This window comes from Rhinolophus sinicus, linkage group LG11 (assembly GCF_036562045.2).
Source record: "Rhinolophus sinicus isolate RSC01 linkage group LG11, ASM3656204v1, whole genome shotgun sequence".
Lineage (NCBI taxonomy): Eukaryota > Metazoa > Chordata > Mammalia > Chiroptera > Rhinolophidae > Rhinolophus > Rhinolophus sinicus.
The window spans coordinates 43,029,305-43,052,373 of NC_133760.1; the positions used below are offsets into that span (position 1 = coordinate 43,029,305).

General features: G+C 37.4%; 1 protein-coding gene across 1 annotated transcript in view; it reads right to left on the reverse strand.

Annotated features, from left to right (window-relative positions):
* Nucleotides 1–21,751, reverse strand: part of RBL2 (RB transcriptional corepressor like 2) — a 44,266-nt gene extending 22,515 nt beyond the window's left edge. The window contains exons 1-10 of the mRNA XM_019732348.2: nucleotides 21,402–21,751; nucleotides 19,226–19,356; nucleotides 16,491–16,691; nucleotides 13,049–13,113; nucleotides 9,571–9,699; nucleotides 8,119–8,279; nucleotides 7,960–8,024; nucleotides 7,169–7,355; nucleotides 3,137–3,303; nucleotides 609–718 (exon numbers count right to left, since the gene is read on the reverse strand). Coding sequence (XP_019587907.1) covers nucleotides 609–718; nucleotides 3,137–3,303; nucleotides 7,169–7,355; nucleotides 7,960–8,024; nucleotides 8,119–8,279; nucleotides 9,571–9,699; nucleotides 13,049–13,113; nucleotides 16,491–16,691; nucleotides 19,226–19,356; nucleotides 21,402–21,641 — 1,456 coding nt within the window. The 5' untranslated portion in view covers nucleotides 21,642–21,751. The remainder of the gene's footprint in view (nucleotides 1–608; nucleotides 719–3,136; nucleotides 3,304–7,168; nucleotides 7,356–7,959; nucleotides 8,025–8,118; nucleotides 8,280–9,570; nucleotides 9,700–13,048; nucleotides 13,114–16,490; nucleotides 16,692–19,225; nucleotides 19,357–21,401) is intronic.
* Between the last annotated feature and the right edge of the window lie 1,318 nt (nucleotides 21,752–23,069).

The window sequence follows — 23,069 nt, forward strand, 5'->3', positions numbered from 1 at the left end:
TCTTCATCCATATGCATTTCCTACAGTTGCTATTTCAACCACCCCGAGGATTCCTTTATTTTTTTCATGGTAACATTCAAATGTTTCTAAAACTGTGAAATGAAAATTTCACATAAAAACTACAATTGCATTCCATTAAAATTCACATGTTTTTTCTTTGTATGTCTAAACAGAGTAGCTCTTTGCTAAGAGGTATATAACTGGTTTACTATTCCACTCATACTTGGTTTTAATTCATGACATCAAACAACTCCCTGGACAGGTCTGGGCATGAAAACAGCTATGTCTTCTGTTCTTAGTCTTAATATTTTGAAGAATCACTATACTTAGTATTTTGAAGAATCTATGTTTAAAGTCCAGTGTACAAATGAAAACTAAAGATTTCCTAAACAAAACAGTTCAACATAAGAAAGGTATCAGTCTAAGATTTCTCTTACTGAGGAGGGCCCAGAAATCACTTGATTGACAGAAAAATTGGACATCCATATTCTAGCCCTCAATCTAAAGGCAAAAATCTTTTCTTCATATTTCCAACTCAGTTACCAAAACAAGAACTCCATGCAGTTAAACTTCAAGATGAGAACAATATAGACAATATTAAGCTTTACCTTTAGCACAATTACTGAAATCCTCATCTGGCTGGGAATGCTGAGAATATATTTCAAGCATTTCTTTCAATCTGTTGGCAATAGCCTGGGTTGGATCTCTGGAACATGCCCTAAAAAATTTGTAAGGAATGATCTAATCAAAAGTTAGTTCCAAGTTACCGAGTGATAAACTATTTACAACTCTGTATTTTTACCAACGTGTAAACACAAAATACTTTGAACAGAAACTATGCACTTCCAAAATTAAGCCAGGAGATCCCATACTTCCTTAAAACAAAGGTGCTGGTATTACATTTTCAGTGAAAAAAAATTTTTGTGTAAAGTTGTACCTTTTATTGAAGTAAGTTTAGCACCCTTAATTTACCCAGTAATTTAGTGAGTGGCCCTGCCTAACCTACACATCTGCAGTCACTGATGACAGACAAAATTGCCCTCAACTATTTCTCCAGAGGGCAGTACAACGCCCATGAAAACTGGAAGAAAATAGAATGAAGGGGTATATACACTATACTCAGACTCATATAAACCATTACTGGCATTCTATAGCTTTTCGGACAAAATGAGGTTTATTTCATTGATTTTTTTTTTTTTTTTTAACTAGAAAGGCAATATATGTTCAATGCAAAAGCATATTGATTGTTACCATGTGGGCTTTTGTAACAACTGTTTTTATTTTGATTATAAACATATTCATTTTTAAAATGTTTCAAGTTTAGAGAAGTATAAAGAAAATGAAAAATCAGTCATGATCCTGCTAGAGATAGCAACTGAATATCATACGTAAGCAGGATTTTATTTATGAACACACACAGGTACCTTTTTTACAAAAACAGGGCCCTTTGGTTTTACCTAGTATCTACCGGTATTTAAATACCACTAATGGTATTTAAAATTAAAGAAGCTGCTACACCTGGTTAGAGATTGTAACGATATCTGGAAGATATAGAGATTAAACCAGGCTTCTAAAATGTATTTATAAAATGCTCTGAATTCCAGGTAAACAAGGTACATTTGAGAAACATGACTTAAGAAGAGGCCATACAGACACAGCCCATTGAGAGTTAATTACAATCAAGTTTATGAAAAAATGTAGACTTCATGGTAATGTAAAGGAAAATTAGTCAGCCTTGGTCTTTAATGAGTCCAGCTATGAGTGGGAAATTACTAGTATGTGCACGCAGGGCTTTCTCATACCATACCACCAGAAATAAAATAGGCTCCTATAGGTTCTATGTCATCAAATCATAAACTTTTAGGACTTCCTTTTCAGTTCAAGGGTGTTTTACAGAGTTTACAAAAGTTACAGTGGTTTTGCGACAACATGGATGGACCTAGAGGGTATTACACTAAATGACATAAGTCAGAAAGAGAAAGACAAATACCATATGATCTCACTTATATGTGGAACCTAAAGAACAAAATAAACAAACAAAACAGACACAGACTCATAGATACAGAGATCAAACTGATGGTTGCCAGAGGGGAGGGGGGTTGTGGAGCTGGATGGAAAACTGAAGTAAAAAGTACAAATTGGTAGTTACAACATAGTCACAGGGATGTAAAGTGCAGCATAGAGAATATAGTCAATAATGCTGCAGCAACTATGTATAGTGCCAGGTAGATTCTAGACTGATGCATAAATTATATAAATGTCTCACCACTATGCTATATGCCTGACACTGATATAAAACAATACTGAATGTCAACTACAACAGAAAAAAAAAGTTAGTGGTTTTACATTGGTTATGAATGTAACTGTCTATCTTCTCAAATATGACCCACACTTTAGAAATTTGCTTAGGTCCACTCCTCTTCATGAGATCCTTTAACAACTACCATCTCTATTGATCCCATTTCCCTGAAATCTTAAGACAGAACAGTTTGGTGCTTTATTCTACAGTGTCTAGTGTTAGTTACCGTCTCCTGTACTATATTAAAGAAATCTGAGTGCTGAGGACTAAATGTTTGTGTGTCCCCTGCCCCCAAATTCATGTTGAAACCTAATCCCCAATGTGATGGTGTTTGCAGGCGGGGCCTTTGGGAGGTGATTAGGTCATGAGGGTGGAGCCCCCCTGAAGAGGATTAGTGCCCTTAGAAGAGAGACCCGCCCCCCCCCCCCCCCCAATAGCTTCCTTGCCTCCTTGGGCCATGTGGAGACACAGCAAGAAAAGACAGCTGTCTATGAACCAGGAAGTGGTCCTCAGCAGACACTGAATCTGCTGACACCTTGATCTTGGACATCCAGCTTCTAAAACTCTAAGAAATAAATTTCTGTTGTTTATAAGCCACCCAGTCGATGGTATTCTGTTATAGCTGCCCAAAAAGACTAAGATACTGAGGAAAAATGATTATCTTCTAGTCAAACATCTTGTATTGCTGTATCCTCTACAGACTGAAAACAGGACTGAGCAAATAATTGATATACAATTATTAATGGGTGTAAGGCACTAATAAGTGAAACATTATAACAGAAAATTGGAAAATGGTCAACCACCAAATTTCAGGAGGCAAGAAGGGCTCAAACTGACCTTAGCATCTGTTCCAATTTCTCACTTGGTGCATTCCTGAGGCCTGTCAGCATGGTGTGAAGACGACTCAAGCTATGTGTAGCTGTAGAAACTGGAGTCACACAAGGGCTGTTATCCTTAATGTACCTCACACCAGTAAGTGGTGTGGAGATTCTAAATGCTTTAGACTAAAGGGGGGAGGAAAAGAACATTATTTTAGGTCAGAAAGACTTTCAATTATTTCACAAATGAGAATTCAAAGCAATCAAGACTTTTCTTTACATATCAACAAAGTTTAGTAATTCAAGTATCACCATTCTGGGAATTTAAACATAACACCACTAAAAGCCACCACTATCCAAGTGAAGATGTATTAAAGGACAATTTATATTTTAGCCAACTAAAACGTCTGTCTCTTAAAAGTTAAATCTCTAAGACAAGGCATATTTCTCTATTATCCTTCCTTCAAAGCTTAAGCTTGAAGGCAAAAATAAGCATTAAAAAAGTCTGAGAAACAGAATTTCACAGCTTCCACCTTCTGCTATTTTTATAAATACTTCAAGAAAGCTATGAAATAAATCAGGCTGAAACAAAATTTATGATTTAACAAAAGCCCATCTAAATCATCAAATTTGCTTTAGGGAGAGAGGATAAAACAAACATTCCTCGATGCCGGAAAGAACCTGAGGCAGAAATATCCTTCTTCATCTTCTTGCCCTTCTTTACCCTTAGTTACTAGAATCTATCACAGTTTTCCCCCCTAAAGTAGACAGATCTTTAGCTAAATAAGTTTAAGTCAATATTCTTGACTATAAATGTGAGAAAGACAATTTAATGTCAAAAAATTTCAGCATGAATACATAGGCTTACATGAATACATCTTTTCTAATTTTTCCAACAAACTTAAAGGTTAAGATAGCTTAAGAGTATTTTTAATATTCAAGATAAACTGTATTTCCCTATGTATTAAATGCACCTACTCTAGAGATAGTTGAAAAAAATACCTGCCAAAATTTTCACCTGGCAACAGAATAAACTATTCAAGTTTATGAGATAACTGAAAAGCACGGAAGTTAACCATACAGAAATAAATCTATATGCTCTCTCGGTGACATAAACAGGAGTAGAGACAAGACTTCCCCTTTCTTTCAAAGAGATTAACTTCTATTTTTTTAGGTTGGTAAGATGATCTAGGTAGGTTAACATTCAGAAGATTGCTCCCTGCTGTAGACAGCTTTTCAGGAAGCCAGCTTCCTCCCCGTATATGAACTGGTGCCTTGGTCGGAGGGAAAACACCTTGGACGTTTACAGGAGAACCAACACCAGCCCAGCATCTCACCACACTGCCTATGCACAGCAGGGCTCCCACTCAGGAAACACGTATCTGACTACAAACAGCCTCCCACCTCAGGCCTCAGGGCCAGCACAGGCTTCTCGGTAGCACTACACGTATTTAAGCTGTTAGCTTAAAGCTTCCTGTGCTTTCTGATCAAGAGGAGTCTTTCTCTAACTCAAGTGTAAATATTAATTTAAGTTGGTAAAGATACTGAGACATTCTTTCTCCAAGTAAATTTAAATTCTGGAGTGTCCCAAAGCTCCGTCCTCAGACCTCTTATTCTCTACCCACTCATCCGATAGCTAATCTCTCTTCAGCCCGTGTCCTGGCGACTCCAGAATATGTACACAGCCCTAACCTCTGCTGTGAACTGTAGTCCTGCATATCGAAACTGCCTACTCAACTTCTCTAGTAAGATGCCTAAAAGACATCTCGAACTTAACATGCTCATAACCTGAACTCTTGTTTTCTTCCCTCAAACTTGCTCTTCCCCCTCAATAAAGGTTAATAGTAAATATTCATGAAATGTCTACTATGTACCAAGCATGAATCCAATACTGGTCACAGCCCTCATGAATCGTATATTCTAATGCAGAGACAGATAACGAACATCCTCTCTCCCTCCCTCCTTCCTCCCTTTCCCTTCCATCCATCCTTTCACCCATCCATCCATCTTACTGTCAGACAAACAATTCTTTCTACCTACCTAACCTACTGTCAGACAGAGATAAATACTAAGAGGAACACTGATCACAGAGTAAGGGGGAAAGGAAGTCCTGGGGTTGGGGAGGATGTTGGTGGTTATTATTTTGTACAGTAGTCAGGTTATCAGAGACTGGAATGAATTGAATGAAGTACACCACACGAACACCCTGAAGAAACATGTGCTAGGCAGAGGAAACAGCGAGGGCAAAGGCTTTGAGCTGGGGGATGCTTGGCACAGTGGAAGAATGAAAAAGGGGGCTAACTGTGGCCTAAGCGCAATAGGGGAGGAGGAAACTGGTGGATGAATTCGGAAAGGTAGTAGGGCCAGATCACTGAAGACCTCACAGGCATTTCTTTAGCTTTTACACCATTTACCCAGCTGAAGTCATCACTGTTTTCTTCCTCTCACATCCCAGATCCAAACCATCAGTAAATCCTGTGCGTGCTGTCTCCAAAATACAACCCCAATACAAGAATTACTCTGACCCGGGCCACTGTGAACGCTCACCAGAATCACTGCAATGGCCTTTTAATTCCCTACTTCCACCCTTGCCTCCATCCCACCACCCCACAAGACCTTTAAAACTACAAATCAGATTATGTCAGTCACTGTTCTCCAGAACACCTTCTTAATGGCTTTCCTGTCAATCAGAGCAAAAGCAAAACTCCTTGCCATGGCTCCCAAAGCCCTATAAGGTCTGCCTGTCCCACCTGCGCCCACACATCTTAATCACTTTCCCTCCCTCACTCCATTCCTACCACACTGGCGTTCTGCCCGCTCCTCCGAAAAGCCAATCATGCTCCTACCTGATGGCTTTGCACTTGCTGTACGCTTCACTTCAAATATATTTTGCAGCTATTCACAAGACTTGCTTCCTCTCTTCAGGTCTCCGAGAACATTTCCTCCTCAGAGATGCCTTTCCCAACCACCCTATCGGCAACAGCCCGAGGTCCAGCTGGTCTCCCTTCTCCCCAGTACTTTGTACTACTATTCGATTTTATTTTTCTTCATGTACCATCATCTGATATACGATATAGTTACCTTGTTTGGTTACCTATTGTCCACCTCCCCAGACTAGAATATGAAACAGGATATGCTTGGCTGTTTTGTTCACTGATGTAGCCCCAGGGTGCAGGATACAATTTGGTATCCAGAATACTTTTAGAATATTTGTTGAATGAATAAGCAAACCAGTCTTAATTCTGGTCCTACAGGTGAGTTGCCCCGTGGAATTATCCACTCTGCCTCTGGAGGCACTTGTCAGAAGTTGTATATTTTCTGTAAACACCACACAACAGATGGGAATCATCCTCAATGTCTGCATGAAACAACATCACATGATCCCCAACCTCAGTTTAAAATAACTTTCTTAAAGACTAGATTCTCAGTTTCTCTAGTCTCTTAGATAAAGGCACCAATTTAGGTCAATCAACGTTTTCTAAATGTCTACAATGTTCAGTATGTAAAGGCTATATTTTACTGGCCCATCTTTTCAAAACCAACAATCATCAGCATGAAACATTCATTTAAATTCATATTAAATTCTCTTTTGCGAGCTCCTGGGTGGCTCAGTTGGTTGGAGCGCAACCTCTCAACCACAAGGTTGCCGGTTCAACTCCCGCAAGGGATGGTGGGCTGTGCCCTGTGCAACTAACAATGGCAATTGGACCTGGTGCTGGGCTGCGCCCTCCACAACTAAGATTGAAAGGACAACAACTCGACTTGGAAAAGTCCTGGAAGTACACACTGTTCCCCAATAAAGTCCTGTTCCCCTTCAAAAAAAAAAAAAATTCTCTTTTGCTCAGATCTAACCAAAAACTTTGAAAGTTGATGTTAACAAAAACTGAACCAGTAAACAAACATGGAGGTAACTTTTTCAATTAAGATAAGTGATGATGGGAATTGTCTTTTTCACACTGGAAGCAAGTAAAACACACACACACAGACACACAATTTCTGGAATAAAACAGGCCCCTGGGCATGTCTGCTCCCGTATTCCTACTCTTCTCACCTTGTCAAAGTGCTGCTGCAAGATGTTCTTCATCTGCACCCTTTCGGCAGACTCGGTTCCTGAACCAGTGTTCAGACACCTGGAGAGGATCCCAGTCTCCTCTTCAGCATCCTCTCCAAGAAATATCCGTTCATCTAAATTCCCAACAGATAAAACATACTCCTCATAGGCCTTATTGATGGCTTTACTGTAGAGAAAAAAAATAGGCAAAATGTAGACTCACAGAACTGCCACTTCAGTGAATGTTTTATTCCATTTATTTCATTTTTTCTTATTTACTAAAAGTTCTAATAATTTTGTGACGGTTAAATGTTAATGGGATCACTCTGTTAATGATAAAAACTGAGGAGTGCCTACACCATGCTCACCCATCATAAAGTATATTTTCCTGACAATATTTCTGATGAGTGCACTGCACCAATCTGCCTGGTAACTGCAGCTTCTGGTCTGAAGCTAAATGATCTTTCCTAGCTGCTCCAGTCACCTTTGAAGACCTCAGTACCTCCCCTTCATCATGTTTCACCTGTATAGTTCCAAAAAAATTTCTTTACTTCAAAAATTATGATCCAAAAGCTTAACTATTAAGGCTTTCAAGAACAGCGACACAATTTTCAATGAATTTAAAAATGTGCTTAGAGTAACAGTTGATAGAATTTTTTATTGCTTCCCTGTATTCTTCCATAAAACATATCCTACATTTCCAAGGTACAGACAATAAAAATAAGAAACGCTGAGGCTTTCTAAGCACACAATTTTAAATATTAAAACAGTTTTACAACAGAAGTACTCACAAACTCTCTCCAAAGTTCCCAGGCTCTAAAAACCCAGTAAGATTTTCTTCTTTTCCCTTAAGAAGCTATGATAAAAAAGAAAAGATCCTTAAGTCATCATATTAAATCAAATATTTCTCCAGAAAATATTTTCACATTACTTCTTTACTACTTACAAACCTTTTTTTCATAAAGCTTCCGAATATAGGGTTTCCAGAAATGTTCCTTTATTCCTTTTGCTTCCAAAACAAGGCCGTCATGTAAGGAACAGAGTTTCTCAATGACACAGGGTGGATCAGAGGAAGGTTTAGAATCCTTAGCATGAAAATCTTCAGATAGGCCTATGACGTATGAATCACAGAACAGAGATATCAGGTAGCATAAACCAAACTGTAATAAATTGAAATGTAAGTAATAGAGTCTAATCAGCAGGTCAGTTAGCTTATGAATGTACAGGAAATAGTGTATACAGGCCTGATTTGACTCTATTTAAATATACCTCAAAAATAGCAAATAGAGGTAAAGTGTATCACTATTCACAAGATTCCAGTTTTCCAATTATTTATCTAGAGATGGTTTAAAAAAAATAAAAAATAATTTTAGTACATTGCTATAAGATCTGAAACATGAAAATATAACTTTTCAAATAAGCCTTACATTCAAATTTTAAAAATTCCACTTCAAAAAAATTAGTGTTCAAAGTATATACTATTTATATATTTCACTGAATTATGTGTTTATCATATTAATTTACAGCTAATCTTTGCCCTAGACCAAGTGGAAAAAAACAAAAATACAAGAGGGGGAAAATGAAAGGAAACAGATATATAAAAGGGAGTTAGGAAGGAAATGCGAGAAAAGACAGAATACAAAGAACATTAAATTTTCCAAACGAGGAGCAACTGAAGTAACTAAATTCACTAACTTCAAAAATCTACTTTGAGAGTCAGACAAGCTGAAATTCTAATTGTAAACACCCCACAACTGACAATCACTTGGAATCCTACTATGGTATTATTCAAATAGCAGCAACATTATATACTAGTTCTATAAATAATTTTTAGTGTTTGCTTTGTAGATCACGATTTGGTCTCTTACTGTATATCATTCATAGAAATTACATACCGTAAAGCCTACTAAATCCATTACCCAAATAATGATCGCTTTCATACATCTTTTAAGAGCTGAAAATTCCTTTTCCTGACCTTAGAACCATAACTACTCTTCTGTAGAAAAGATCTGAAATGAAGATTCTTTCTATAAATCCGTTTTGACCTTCCACAGTGTGTCAGGCACGAAGCTTGTCAATGTAGAAAAATACCATCAGCTTTAATGTCATCTTGGCTACTCTGGATTTCTAAATTCCTTCTTGTTGAGTATGTATATCAGAAACTTCTAATGTGGTCATCTAAGACTTTAAACTTTGTGATATCTGCAACTGCCTTTTCCATAAATATTTTTACAGAGAGCTCGACTCTTAGTTGTAAGTACTCTGAAAAACAATAATGATAGAGCTTTTCAAAGCACTTTATGTTCTCTGATGCTAGGACACCTGCACTATGTATGACACTCCCAAGAGAAACAGAATATAGAAATGTGAGTTGTCCAATAATCTTTGATCTACAAACTTACCTTTAAAATTAGGGTTTATAAGCTCTTTACGATTGGAACATTGAAGGGCATTTCCATAAACTAAGTCCAAAGCACACAGCAGAAGATGATAAGAATTGACCAAATCATCACTAATCATGGGGAAATTACCTGAAGGATTATAAATAATTACAGGGTTAAATATGCATCAACTTTACAATATTTTACAAATAATTTCTTTCTTTAATTAAAATGACATTATACACCAATGTACAAAGCTGACCCAAGAGCCACATAAAGTGTTTTGGTAAATTTACATTTTGATATATTACTCTTATAGTTTAATTAATTTCTAAGAGTTTAATGAAAACCAAAATTTTACTTAAAATGCCATTTGTTCACTCAGTATTCATTAAATAAGCATTTATTAAATGCCTAGTAGCTCCCCAAAATTTTATCATCAATGGTTTTTCCTTTGAAAATCTGAACACAACTTCCTAAGTTATCTCAAACTGAAAGAAATTGTTTTATATGAAAATATTTTTCTGTCAATAAACTCTGTAGAAATATTTACATGGAAATAGCTGAAAAAATTATTCATGTAATTATTTTTTTCATGTATGTACTTTAAAAAGACCAGAACCTATAATTAGACTCCTAACAGTAACATTTTAAATACTTTTCTACATATGAACACAAGTTCATACAAATTAATGCAATAGGACCACAATTTAAGTTCTAGAGTTAGTATCCTAAGAATTGTTGATGCTTCATAACAAAGAAAAAAGAAACCAAAACTTAAACCTATGGAAATGTCATTTGTGCAGTTTGGTTTAACTCCTAACACTGAAAGCAGTTTTTATAGCAGTGAAACAGTTTTAATATTCTTAGAAATTAAGAAATATTTCTAGATTTTTTTGTAACTTTGAGCATATCCCTTCTCATTAAACACTGCATATATATGCTTATATTAACTTTACATTCTTATAACATCAGATGAATTTAATTTAAGTAGCTAACATACATCTGACACAATCATTTCTAAACTTTGGCATTTTCATACTCAATGCCTACTACACAAATGCATGCGTACACAAACACACACACTGTTTTAGGCTTTTTCTCTCCTTTTCACCCAAGAAAATTACCACTTACCTCAGCACATTAAGGAGAAGTAATTCTTTTTTTGTATAGATGGAAACATTAGACAAATCAGATTAAATGAATTAAAGAGAAAAAAAATTTTTTCTGTTGTCAGAGTGGCAAATGATAATAGGTTAAATTTTGCATCGATATAAGCAAACTAACTTGCTTGGCTCTGCTTTAAAGATGTTTAATACTAAAATATACTCGGTTTCTCAAACGTAAAACAGGAAGTGGCACCTAAAGGTTTCAAGCTACAAAGCCCATCACACTGACAAGCCTAAACTTGTCACTGGTGTGTACTTGCCATAGAAGGAAAAAACCTGCAGCCCTGCAACTTGTAACAAAAAGCTGAAATGCCCCTAAAGATCAGAATCTCATTTAAACTCCAGGACTGTCCCAACATGACATACTTTACATGACTTTAGAAATAAATCTCACGTTGTGAGATATTTCATCTTTCAATCAACAAAAATAACCTGTTTAACCTCCAAATTCAGCTTATTTATGAGGAATGAGAGGATTTGGGATCTCATGCAAAATAAGAAGTGGTACCTATTGGTCTTCAGGCCACAAATCCCCTCCTGAGGACAAGCCCAAACTTGTCACTGGAGAGTACGTGCCACAGGAAGTTGACAGATGTAACAGGCAAAAGCAGGAATGAGATAATGTGGGAGGCCCATATGTTGCAGACAAAATCATGAGAAAGGCGGCTATCATAGAGTACACCTCCTCCCAAATAACTACACCGAGAATTGAATAAACAGTTAAACAAACTGCTCTATTAGAAAAGATCCCAGTGAATCAAAAAGATCATAGTGCTGGATTGTGAGGGGACTCTTCGAATCAAGTAATTATAAACTGAATTAATAATAAGATACAACTCAAATACTGAGTTAACTGCAGAAACAAACAATGGCACCCTAGTTGATCAAGTGAGACCAAAATCTACATAAGGAAAATAAAATTCTTTAATAGTTTACATCGACCTTTACTCCCAATCACACATATGCCATAAAAGACACAAAACAGATAAAAATCCTAGAAGTCCAATATACCTGCCCACAATCCAATGACAAATTTATATATAATACCAGCTACAGCAAGCTAAAAGTGTTAGCAAGTAAAACCACTATGAAAACAGTTTACATGCTCCTAAGCCTTTCTTTGTTTCCTGCCACTGAGCATATCACCTTTATCTCCACTAAAGAAACATGTCAGTGTGATGGAAAGCAAAATATCTAACAGCTTTTTTTTTTTTTTAAGGAGGGCACAGCTCGCAGTGGCCCATGCGGGGACTAAACTGGCAACCTTGGTGTTATTAGCACCACGCTCTAACCAACTGAGCCAACCAGCTTATTTCTGACAGAAGAAAATTTTTTCTTTGCAGTCAAGCATGCAACTCAGGGAAGGAAGGATACACTCTCGACTAACTAGGCATAAAGGACCAGCTATATAATCAGAGAAATCAAATCACAGGATCAATGCTAGAGGGCCTTCACATCCATCATGGAATCAAGAGCTTGGAGATCTGGGTTCGAATCCTAGGTCTGTTTCCAGCAGCTAGTTTCAGGGCCTCAGTTACCTAATCTTTAAAGTAAATAAGCTAGACTAGTTGATCTAATAATGAGAATCTCTTATACTAATGAAACTTCCTTCCAGCTCTGTGATTCTTTGATTTCAACTTTGCTTTTTATATTTTATTATTAACATAGGCAACGGCATTCCATTTAGACTCTAGGAAAAAGCTATGTATTAGGTTGGTGCAAAAGTAACTGCAGCTTAAAAGGTTAAAAATAATTGCAAAAACCGCAATTACTTTTGCACCAGCCTAATAACTTATGTAACTGTACTTTCTTTTCTTCTTTAGATTACTAAAAATCATTTCTATACAGAAATACAGAACTTGGGGAGGTTAAGTGAAATGAGAAGAAAAGGAGAGAAAGTAAATTGTATCTAAAGGCATTTGATCAAGAGCTTATTCATCTGAACAAGATGCAAAAAATAATCTGAACTACTCTGAGGATGAGCAACTAAAATAAGACTTGTCTCATGAAAATTACGGATCAGATATAAGCATAGACACACTAATGCATTTTCAGTCCATAATTAATTCAGAAGAAGAGCTTTGAGTGGAAAAGATGTTCTGTAAGAACAAAATTTAAAATTTTTCCATTTCATAAGAAAGGCTTTGGATATTGTAAAGAAATTTAAAAGACTTTTATGAAAAGGCAACACTTAAAAAAAAATCTAAGGTTAAAACCCTTGGGAAATTTTTCCGTGAGAATCTTTTCCTGATACACATTACAGGTTGATAAAAATAGTACCTGAACATTTAAATAAACTAATATTTAAATAAATATTACTCCTTTCTTACCTTTTGCATATATAAAAAGCACCCAGCAAAAATGGAACACTTCAGAAACGGTACAGGGCTGTCGCCTTTGGGGGAAAAGAAAGTCATGAGGTAACAAAAAAGTTAGAAAAGACATCCCAAATGACTGTAAACCAGGTGAGAAACAGAAGAGCACGTTCACTTCACATGGAAAATGTGTAAGTTCTACTCCAACCCAATACTGGTAAAGAAATAACTGGAGACCAGGGCAAGCTCATCTCAGAAAAAATTCTGAAGAATGTTAAAAGCTTTTTGAGGTCAAGCTAGGTAAGGTAGAAAACAAAATAAGAAACAATAGTTTTTTTGGTGACTGCAACAAGGCTTATGCTGCTTTAAGGCCCATGTATGCAGTCAGGTATTTCCCCCGTTTCTTTTTCCTCTATCATAGCTGATGAACTGTAAACCTTTCCTCCCTAAAAACATTCCAGATTATAGCAAGTCACAAAGGGACTTTCCAATGTAAATTCTGGGCTTCCAGGGATCCTTACACTTCTGTCATTAAGAGTACCTGTTGTACTTTGCCAAGACGTGTTTTAAGCTTGGCTTTTCCATCAGAACCTCTGCCAATGTTGATATGAGACATCTGTTGCCTCCATATCCCAACAGCCTTATTCTAACGAGGTGCTTTGAAAAGAGGAATCAGGAGACCGGAGCTTAGTTTCTGCAGTCATAGCTCAGTACTCTTGCTCTCCATGTGCTCTAGTCTCTCCATCCACTAAGAGATTATTCTACTTGGGTATAATATTGTCCTTAATCCATCAGTCCATGGCAAAGATTAAACGTCCGTGCCCTGCTTTAAAAAGCAGCCTCCCTACCAGAGGTACACGATAAACTATCTAGTTTGGATGCCTGCCAAGACAAGTCCAACTTTTCAGGTTAACATTCAAGCCACTCTAAAAACTGGCTCTATGATGTGAGAACTCTAGAACAAGCTTAACCTACTCAGGCAAATTTCCTCTTGCTTTGCTGCCTCGGTGTCTTCATTCTTTACCTCTGCGTGGAAGGCTCTCTCTCTATAACCCTATATATACACTATGTTTTTTCTTATACACACCTACCTTTTCACTTAATGGAAGTATTTTACGACTTCTCTGTGGCATATCCGAATTGTCTGCATCACTACGCTTGCACTTTGGGGCCATTATTAAGTAAAATAGGGTTATTGAACACAAGCACTGTGATACCTCCCTTGACAATTGATCTGATAAGTGACTAAGGGGCAGGGAGTGTCCACAGCGTGGATACCCTGACAAAGGGATAAGTCATGTCTCGGGTGGGATGTACCATGATTTCATCATGCTACTCAGAACGGCACGCAATTTAAGACTTAAGAATTGTTTATTTCTGGAATTTTCCATTAAATATTTTCGGACCACAGCTGACAATGGGTAACTGAAACCACAGAAAGTGGAACCTTGGATAAGGGGAGGACTAGTGTATCTCTAAATTCACCTAGCAAAATCCTACCCGTTGTTGAAGACCTATTTCTACTTATTCCATAGAACCTTACCTGACTAGGTCGTGTAGAGTGGCTTATTTTTGCCTCAGAAGTCCTACATTTCAATTAGCTTTTGCATTTCTATTATGTCTCCTTTCCCCATTATACTATAAACTCTCAAAAGACAGTGATGGTGTTTTTTTAATAGTTGTAACCTACATAACACCCAACAAAGTACTTCACACAGTAAATTCTCAATAAATAGTGACAAACTTTCAAACACTGGTGTGTGTGAGATACATTATAGAGTCATGGTAAAGCACATGGGTTCTATAAGCAGACTGCTTGAGTTTCAATAACAGCTCCACACTTATTAACTGTGTGACCTTGGCCAAACTGCTTAACCTGTGAAGGGCTTATTTTTCCCCACCTGTAACAATAGCATCATCCTCATAAACTTGTCATGGAGATTTTAAATGAAGTGATATTGTTTAAGACTTAGAAGAGTGCTTGCGCCATAATAAATGCTCAGTAAATGGTATACATTATGATTACTATTATTAGCCAAAAGTACTAATAAAAAGCATATAGGGCAATATAGATGTAAAATTTTTAAAGTTAACTTACAGTTTTCTTAATTAGAATTAGGTAGTATATAAACCCTAATAAATATCACAACAAATACAATCTGAAATCATTTTCTGTAACACTCCAAAGATAGAAAATATTTTGTATCTTTCTATAAATTATCACATCAGCTTCCCTCAGACTCAGACCAAAGCTCTATCCAAACTTTAGAAAACTTAATTGTAAATAGTTCCCCAAAACTGCAAGCAAACTAGACCAGCTGCTTCCATATCAGTGGGGTCAACTATATAAAAATGTACAGTTTATTTTTAAAAGCTGCTCACTTACTGTAAACATCCTTCACAATATGGGAAAATTTTTATATTGAAAGAGAAGCAAACATTATTCATTCCATTACAATAACTTCTTTTCCCCTACTTTTCTTGTCAACATTTTTCTGCTTCTCTTTTAGGAACAAATTTCCATTTCTACTTTATAAAAAAATTTCCATGATAAAGGTACAGAATTTGTATCCCATAACTGCCCTTATCAGAAAAAATGGAAAACACTAAGTCAAAGTAAGTTTATAGACTTTGCAGACGTGATCAGAAAGCACAAATTCATAATACTTTCAGGTCCCCTATTTTTTCCCCAATCCAGTCTCTCTACACTTGATTGGTTGTAAACATCCAAATACACAGAGAAGCCACTTCAGGGGGATTATTTAGTACTCAGTTTGACATAAACGCCAAATAATAGAAATAGTCGATATATAGTTTAATACATAGAAAATGACAGAAATAGTTAATATAGTCAATATAGTCAATATAGTTAATATAGTCAATAATAGAAAATCAGCTTGTCAAATTCTATACCCAAGGCAGCTAACTGATAAAAATATCTAATATCTTTTGCATTTTTTGCTTAAATGAAAAGAGAAAATTTATATAAACAAAGATTCCACACATTTTACACTATGAAAGAAGCCAAACTCTTCATGTCTAACATGTGATGAAAAGCAAGTAATTATTATTAAAAGAAAGCTCTTCGGAGGAAAAAAATTATTTATGAAATCATACTTGTTTTTTAAGACTAGCAAAATAAACTAAAGGACAAAAATTGAGGGATCAAAACTTTGCTGTGTTTCCCTGAAAATAAAACCTAGCCAGACAATCAGCTCTAACGCGTCTTTTGGATCAAAAATTAATGTAAGACCCGATCTTATTTTACTATAAGACCGGGTCTTATATAATATATAATATAATATATAATATATAATATAACATAAAAACCGGGTCTTATATTAATTTTTGCTCCAAAAGACGCATTAGAGCTGACTGTCCAGCTAGGTCTTATTTTTGGGGAAACACGGTAGCACACACAAATGTGTATTTCTGACTAACAAATATAAAGACATACCGCTGTTTTCTTCCTCTTTGTTGACGAGGCTGCTCCTCTTGAGGATATTTAAAAATGTCCTGAAAAATGGGTTCATATTTCTTAAAAATTACAGCAGAAACAGTGAAGTTTCTTTCTAATTTCTCTGTACGTTCTCTGAAATGTTGGGGTAGATTTGCCATCTCTTCCCATTTCTTCATCTTGTTAAAAAATTCAATTAAGCTGATATTAAAAATAAAAAAATGAGATATTTTCATAATTAACACAAGTATACAAATGTAATTAAAGATAAATAAAAACTAACTTATTAAATTATATTACTTTTAGACAGTGATATAGCATCCCAACGCATCCCTCTGAATAGCTTAATCTTACAGATTGATTTCTCTGAAGTTCCTACTTTTTTCTGAGATTAACTAATAGCTTTTTAAAACTATGAAATATATAAAAATACAAAACAACTATCCAGAGTAACATAACCAACATTGATGTACGCAATTGCCAGATTTAACAAATATTAACATATCAAATAAATTTTGCAATGTTTGCTTCAGGTTCTACATAAACAGCCCAAGTTCCCACTTGTACTTCTCTCCAATCCCATTCCCCACTCTTTTTCCCTCAAAATAACCACCATTATAAAGTTAGTCTGAGTCTTTCCCATCCATGTTTTCAAACTTACTAGTAACTATATGGATGTATATGTATCCATAAATACTAAGCAATAGCATTTGTATGTGTGATTTCACAATTTTATATAAATGGTATCATACTATAAGCAGAATTCTGCAACTTGCGTTTTCATTTAATGTTTCTGAGATTAATGTTGATACATATAGATATAATTCATTTATTTTAATTGCTAAAACTATTCCTTCATATGAACTACCACAGTTTTTTGCATTCATTCCCTGACCAATCGAAATTGAGGTATCTAATTTTTCATTATAATCAAAAATGCGGTAGTGAACACATTCTTGTACCTGCATTGTAAGTTTCTTTAGGAACTACCCAAAGAAGCAGAACTGCTGAGTAAGAGAATGTACATTTGCAACTTTACTAGGTACTGCCCAATTTCCCACTAAAGTGGTGATGCCAGTTTCTACTCTCACCAATGTGCACCAGTAATACAGAGGTCTTGTTTCCCTCCATAATGACCAAACTTGGTATGATCAGGCTTTAAGCTTCCCCAGTCTAATGAAAATGAAATGCTATCCTGTTTTTACTTTGAACTTCCTTGATTACTAGTGAGATTGAACGTCTTTGCCTATATCTATTGGCTATGTGAGTTTTGTCCTTTGTGAAACCATATTCTTTACCCATTTTTTAGTAGCTGTCAATTATTTAACCATTTCTTAGTACTTCTTTTTATCATTTTGAATACTGACCTTTTGTCAGTGATGTGTATCGTAAATATCTTCTCCCAATCTGCTCTGTTTTTAATCTATTTAGTCCACTATGGCAGAGAAGTACATAATCTGAACACATAGGTAAAAATTTAAAGATAAAATTGAGTTTTTTAAATGGACATAAAAACTGAAGCCCAGGACTGTACCACTTGCATAAAAATGTTAGATAAGTTTCATTTACTATAGTTTAGAAGAGGGGTGTCCAAACTGCGGCCCGCGGGCCAACTGCGGCCTGCAATCCATTGTTAATTGGCCCGCAGCAAATTCCAAAAATATGTTTAGTTTACTTAAATAAACCAGGTGAGGCAATACGTACTTCACCTCAAGTGAGTGGCCCGGCTGTTTGTGTATTTTACCGCATATGGCCCTTGGTGAAAAACGTTGAAAAAAGTTTGGACACCCCTGGTTTATAATGATGAATCCATAATTTGACCTTTGCCTCTAAAGTTCCTTGTCATTTAACTGGATTACTCTGCCTCCACTTTCTCCATAATGATTATACTTTTGTACCTTGTTAAGTCCACTTCTCCAGGTTTACAGCCCAGGTGTTCTACTCTTTATGTACTGCCTCTTGTTCTTAAGCCTAAATATATCTCAGGATGGAGTTCAAAGTAATAAACAGACTACAGCTAAATATTATATTTCTTGTTAATTATTTCAATAGTAAGTGATTTTTTTTAAACTGTTAGGTCCATAAATTTTGACAGTGGTATTTACTCTGCAAAATGCCAAATAATCTTTTTTCTACCAATCTTTAGTAAGTCATAGAGAAAATTCACCCAAAAGTCACAAATAATAAATGTAATCAATTCAATTACACAACAGATAGTAAAAGCAATTTTTGCCTCTTTATAGCATTATTTGACCCTTTCTGTAACTGATTATAATAGTGTTGCTTATACCCCAAACAGGAAACTTAGAAGTATTTACACATTCCATATATATTAAAATACAAGTCCTGTGCATGTAGTCCTAAATTTCATACCATATAATAGTTTATTAACCTTTTCAATGTAGAACATTTCCTAAAGTTTTTCAATATCCTTATTCAGAATTCTCCAATATTATAGAATGATTCTCCAATATTATATTATAGAGCCACAACCTTTAATAGTAAACTCTTCATACAAGTGCCTAATATATTAAAATTTAAGTATTTTTCACCAAATAAGTAAAATATAATGGATACTAACTTAGATGTGGTAAAGGAGAACCATGACTTAGTGTCAAAATTCAGCACTCCATAAGTACAAATGCTCAGAAAACGATGAACCAAGATAATTCTTACTGTGATTTATGGGCTTTTATATTAATCACATTCTACTTTTTAAACTCTAACATAGTTACCTCTGCTCTGAACATCGCAGGATTCTAGTTAAAGATACATAGTTTCCTTCAACTGTCCCTTTGCTTACAGTTGGCACAGATTTTCTGCAAGCCACATACAAGGCACATGCTAACCAGTGAAGATCATTTCCCTGTAAAAGAAAATTGATGGTTAGCTAGTGAGTTATATATATTTCAATACAAAAATCTTATGTTTAAATAGAAAGGAATACGTATACATGTGTGGGGAATTGTATTTTTAATGATGGCCCTATCCCATGTGCTCTTCGAATGTGACTGACATTCTTCCACTGAGAGGCAGGAGTCTCTATTCCCTCATTTTGAACTGTCTCAACCAATAGCACAGGCTTAAGTGATGCTATGTAACTTCCCGAGATCATAAAAGGCAATACAGATTCCACTTGACTCTCTCACAGGACCTGTGCTTTGGGAGTCCCCAACATGGGAGTAAAATACCTTGAGTAAATGACTTAACAGTCACTCAATTTTCTTATCTGAGGACTGTGAGAATTGAATGAGTTACAAGTGTGAAGCAAAGACAATACAAGAAATCAATAACCAGTATTCTGTATTACATATAATATTATCTTATAGCGTACCCAACTGTAAGCTCCACAGGCTAGAAATTGAGGGAGCAAACATGTTTTTAAAAATTATTTACGAAGCATCTATTATTTGTCACTAAATAACACTGGACTTCATAGGACTTTAACCTCTGTGAGTTGAAATACCTCAACTCTATGGAGATAATGCTTGTTCTATCTAATTTACAGGATTATCCTGAGGGTAAAGTAAGAGCTTATTTGGAGGCACTTAATGCCCATCACCAAAAAAACAGTCCTTCTCTTTGCCTGAGCACAGGAACCACTGAGAAATAAATAGGAACACGGCCTATTCAGCCAGATCACCTAAGTATGTGAAAGAGCTTTGCAGACTCTATAGCACTGTCCACGAGTGCTGTATGTGCCAGAAACGACATATTACCTTATTTAACCTTCAGACAGCTCTGTGAGGTAGACACAAATCTCTCAAATTTACATATCACAGACTTGAGTTTGGGGGTAGTTAAGTAAATTGTCCAAAGTCACTTAATGTTCTAAAGCTACTACATTACTAGCTTTTTTTTCTTCTTCTGTAGATATAACAATAGGGAGAAGGAAATGAATGAAAATGCTATTAAGGCAAAAATAAATAAAAATAACCTCAGTGACACAAAGGCAGAAATATCCTATTCTAAATACCTTGATTAGGCCTTCCCATTCGGAGCCTATTTGCCCTACTCTTCCCACAACCCGTAAAACAATCTAGGAGAAGCATGTGGCTTCCGGTGTAAACGCTCCGCACACAAGCAGTGAAACAGCTGATAAACAATCCCGACTTCCGTGTCGCTTCTCATTGGCCCATAAAGGGGCGGTGCCTACAGAGCTGAGTCTCACTGGCTAGAAAGCCCATTTTTCTCATCTGCGAGCCCCGTCTGAAGAAAGGGCCATAACATGCCTGCATCACAGCGACTACCAGAGTCCTGTGCAATGTCTGGGGGACCCAAAGGCGCTCCAGGTCGTCGCCGTCCTGATTTCCTAGTGACAAATGGGGGCGTGTGTGTACATCCAGGGAGGCAGAAAGCCCGTTTCCTTGGCCCCGGAGGTTTCTCCCGTTTACACACACGCGAACACAGCCGGGAACGTAACGCGTTTACTCAGACAGATGCAGCGCCTGGACTAGGGCGATGCGGTGCAGGAGGAAAGGAACAGGAGGAGGAGGAGGCTAGAAACCCTGAGGGTTAATCTCGGTGCGAACACCGACGACGTCCGTCCCTTCTCCCACCGGGCTTGACAAGGGCACCTGTTCATTCTGCCGACCAGGTAGTTGTCCTTTTGTACCCCCGACCTCGGCCTCGCGGTTGCTACGTTAGGGCGAGACGTGGTCCCCATTCGCAACCCGAAAGGGAAGAACAGCAAGGCGGGGTTCACCTTTGGGAGCATCAAGAGCCTTTCCATCGCCAGGTTTCCACGACTGAGGTGCACAGGGAGGATTCCCATCCGTCTCCAGTTTGGAGACCCGGAGACCAGGGACCTGCCGGGGAGTCCCGGCGGGGAGCCCGACCAGGGGTAAGAAGGGGCCCCGTTCTCGCGGCGACTAGGCCCGGAAAGCCCCTCGCCTCCTCCCCGGGGCTCACCTCCAGCGTGTAGCTCTCGCTCATGCTCCGGTAGCTGTCCCAGGCCTCGGCCCGCGCCGCCTCGTCCATGTTGAGGCGGCTGCACAGCTCGTGGAACCGCTGCTGGGTCTGAGGAGTCGGCGACCGGGCCGGCTGCGCGGCGTCTTCAGCATCGCCGTCGTCGTCCTCCTCCTCTTCCGAGGCTCCCGCCGCCGGAGGGGGTGGCGGCGGCGGCGGCGACTGGTCGCCTCCCGATGGCATAGCGCACCGCTGGGCGGCCGATCCTCAGGTGAGCTGAGGGCCCGGGCCCGTAGCCATTCAAACCGCGAAGCGCCCGCCCGTCGGCCGCTTATACGGCTACTGCGCCGCCGCTAACGGCGCTTGACTTCACGTAGGCACCCGTAGTCCTGAGCATGGCCTGCTGGGAAATGTAGTCCGGGCCGGAGCCAAGGGGGTCGAATATCATCCTCCCCGCCCCCCCCCAAAAAAAATCTGCTTTCGTAGTATCCTTTGGGATGAAATAAAAGCGGCTTCTCTACATTTTAAGTACCTCCCCATCCTGAGACCATTCAGCAGGACTCTACTGAAGAGAAAACGTCCAAGAAACGTTAATTGACAAGTGACGGTTTAATATCCAAGCTGTCCCCAGAAAGAATACTCATCACCTTGGTGTTTTTATCTAAAACATAAGGATAATAGCAAGGGCCTTTCTGGCAAAGTTCATTGTCGGTGTCGCTCCTAATTTCTAGTTCTTTCCTAAGTTTAAATTTTATTTGAGCCTTTAAGTAATCATTGGATTTTCTTTTTTAAAAGCCCTCCCCCAATAGGGCCAATATACGTTCACTGTGACATTGAGTGTCCTGTCCTCAATCACCCAGTTGGCTTCACTTTATTCCTTTATTTTTGGTTTGCTTTCTTTTCATATCTATAGACTTGAATCACTTTATTGCCAATCCTCTGTGATTTATAAATGGGCATATTATAAAACATTTTCATGCTTGATAAGCCGTAAGGCATTGCTCAGTGAGACACTACGTAAACCGAGGAAAAGAAATACTGGGACAAAAGCAGTTTAAAGCTTTAATAGGAGCAGGAGAGAAGAGCGGGAGGAAACGTGGAGGTAGGAGGGAAGGAACTAAGGAAAGCTAACAGACGCCTCCCGAACAATTTTGAGGCGATGAAACCCTATTTGTACACCCTGCCTTGAAATTCACGTAATTAGAGTTGGATTTGTTTTCTCAGTGCTGAGTTAAGACGATCAAGGGCAAGAACAGAGGTCGGACACAACTGCTTTATAAGTATTTGTAAATACGTTGATAAGAAATTCTGCTCCTTCCCTTATATTTGGGCTGGGGATACTAAACTTTTAAAGAATGATATATTGCTTATTTTGGATACCATCATCAACACTTTACTAGAAGTAAAATTTAAATTCTTTATTGAGGTAACACTCTACCCTTTTTAGTAAAATTTAATGTAATTAATGTAATTGAAGTAAAATTAGTCATAAACCACCAAATATGTTTTATTAAAATATTCTTTGCTTGTCGCTATCAGTATTTTTCAAGCCAATGGACTCTAAATGTCATAGCACTTTGACACTATAATCCAGTTAAAAAGTACATTTACAAAACTTTCGTTTAACAATGAGCAATTTGATATCATTCCTTTTTCTCCTTTACCTCACAC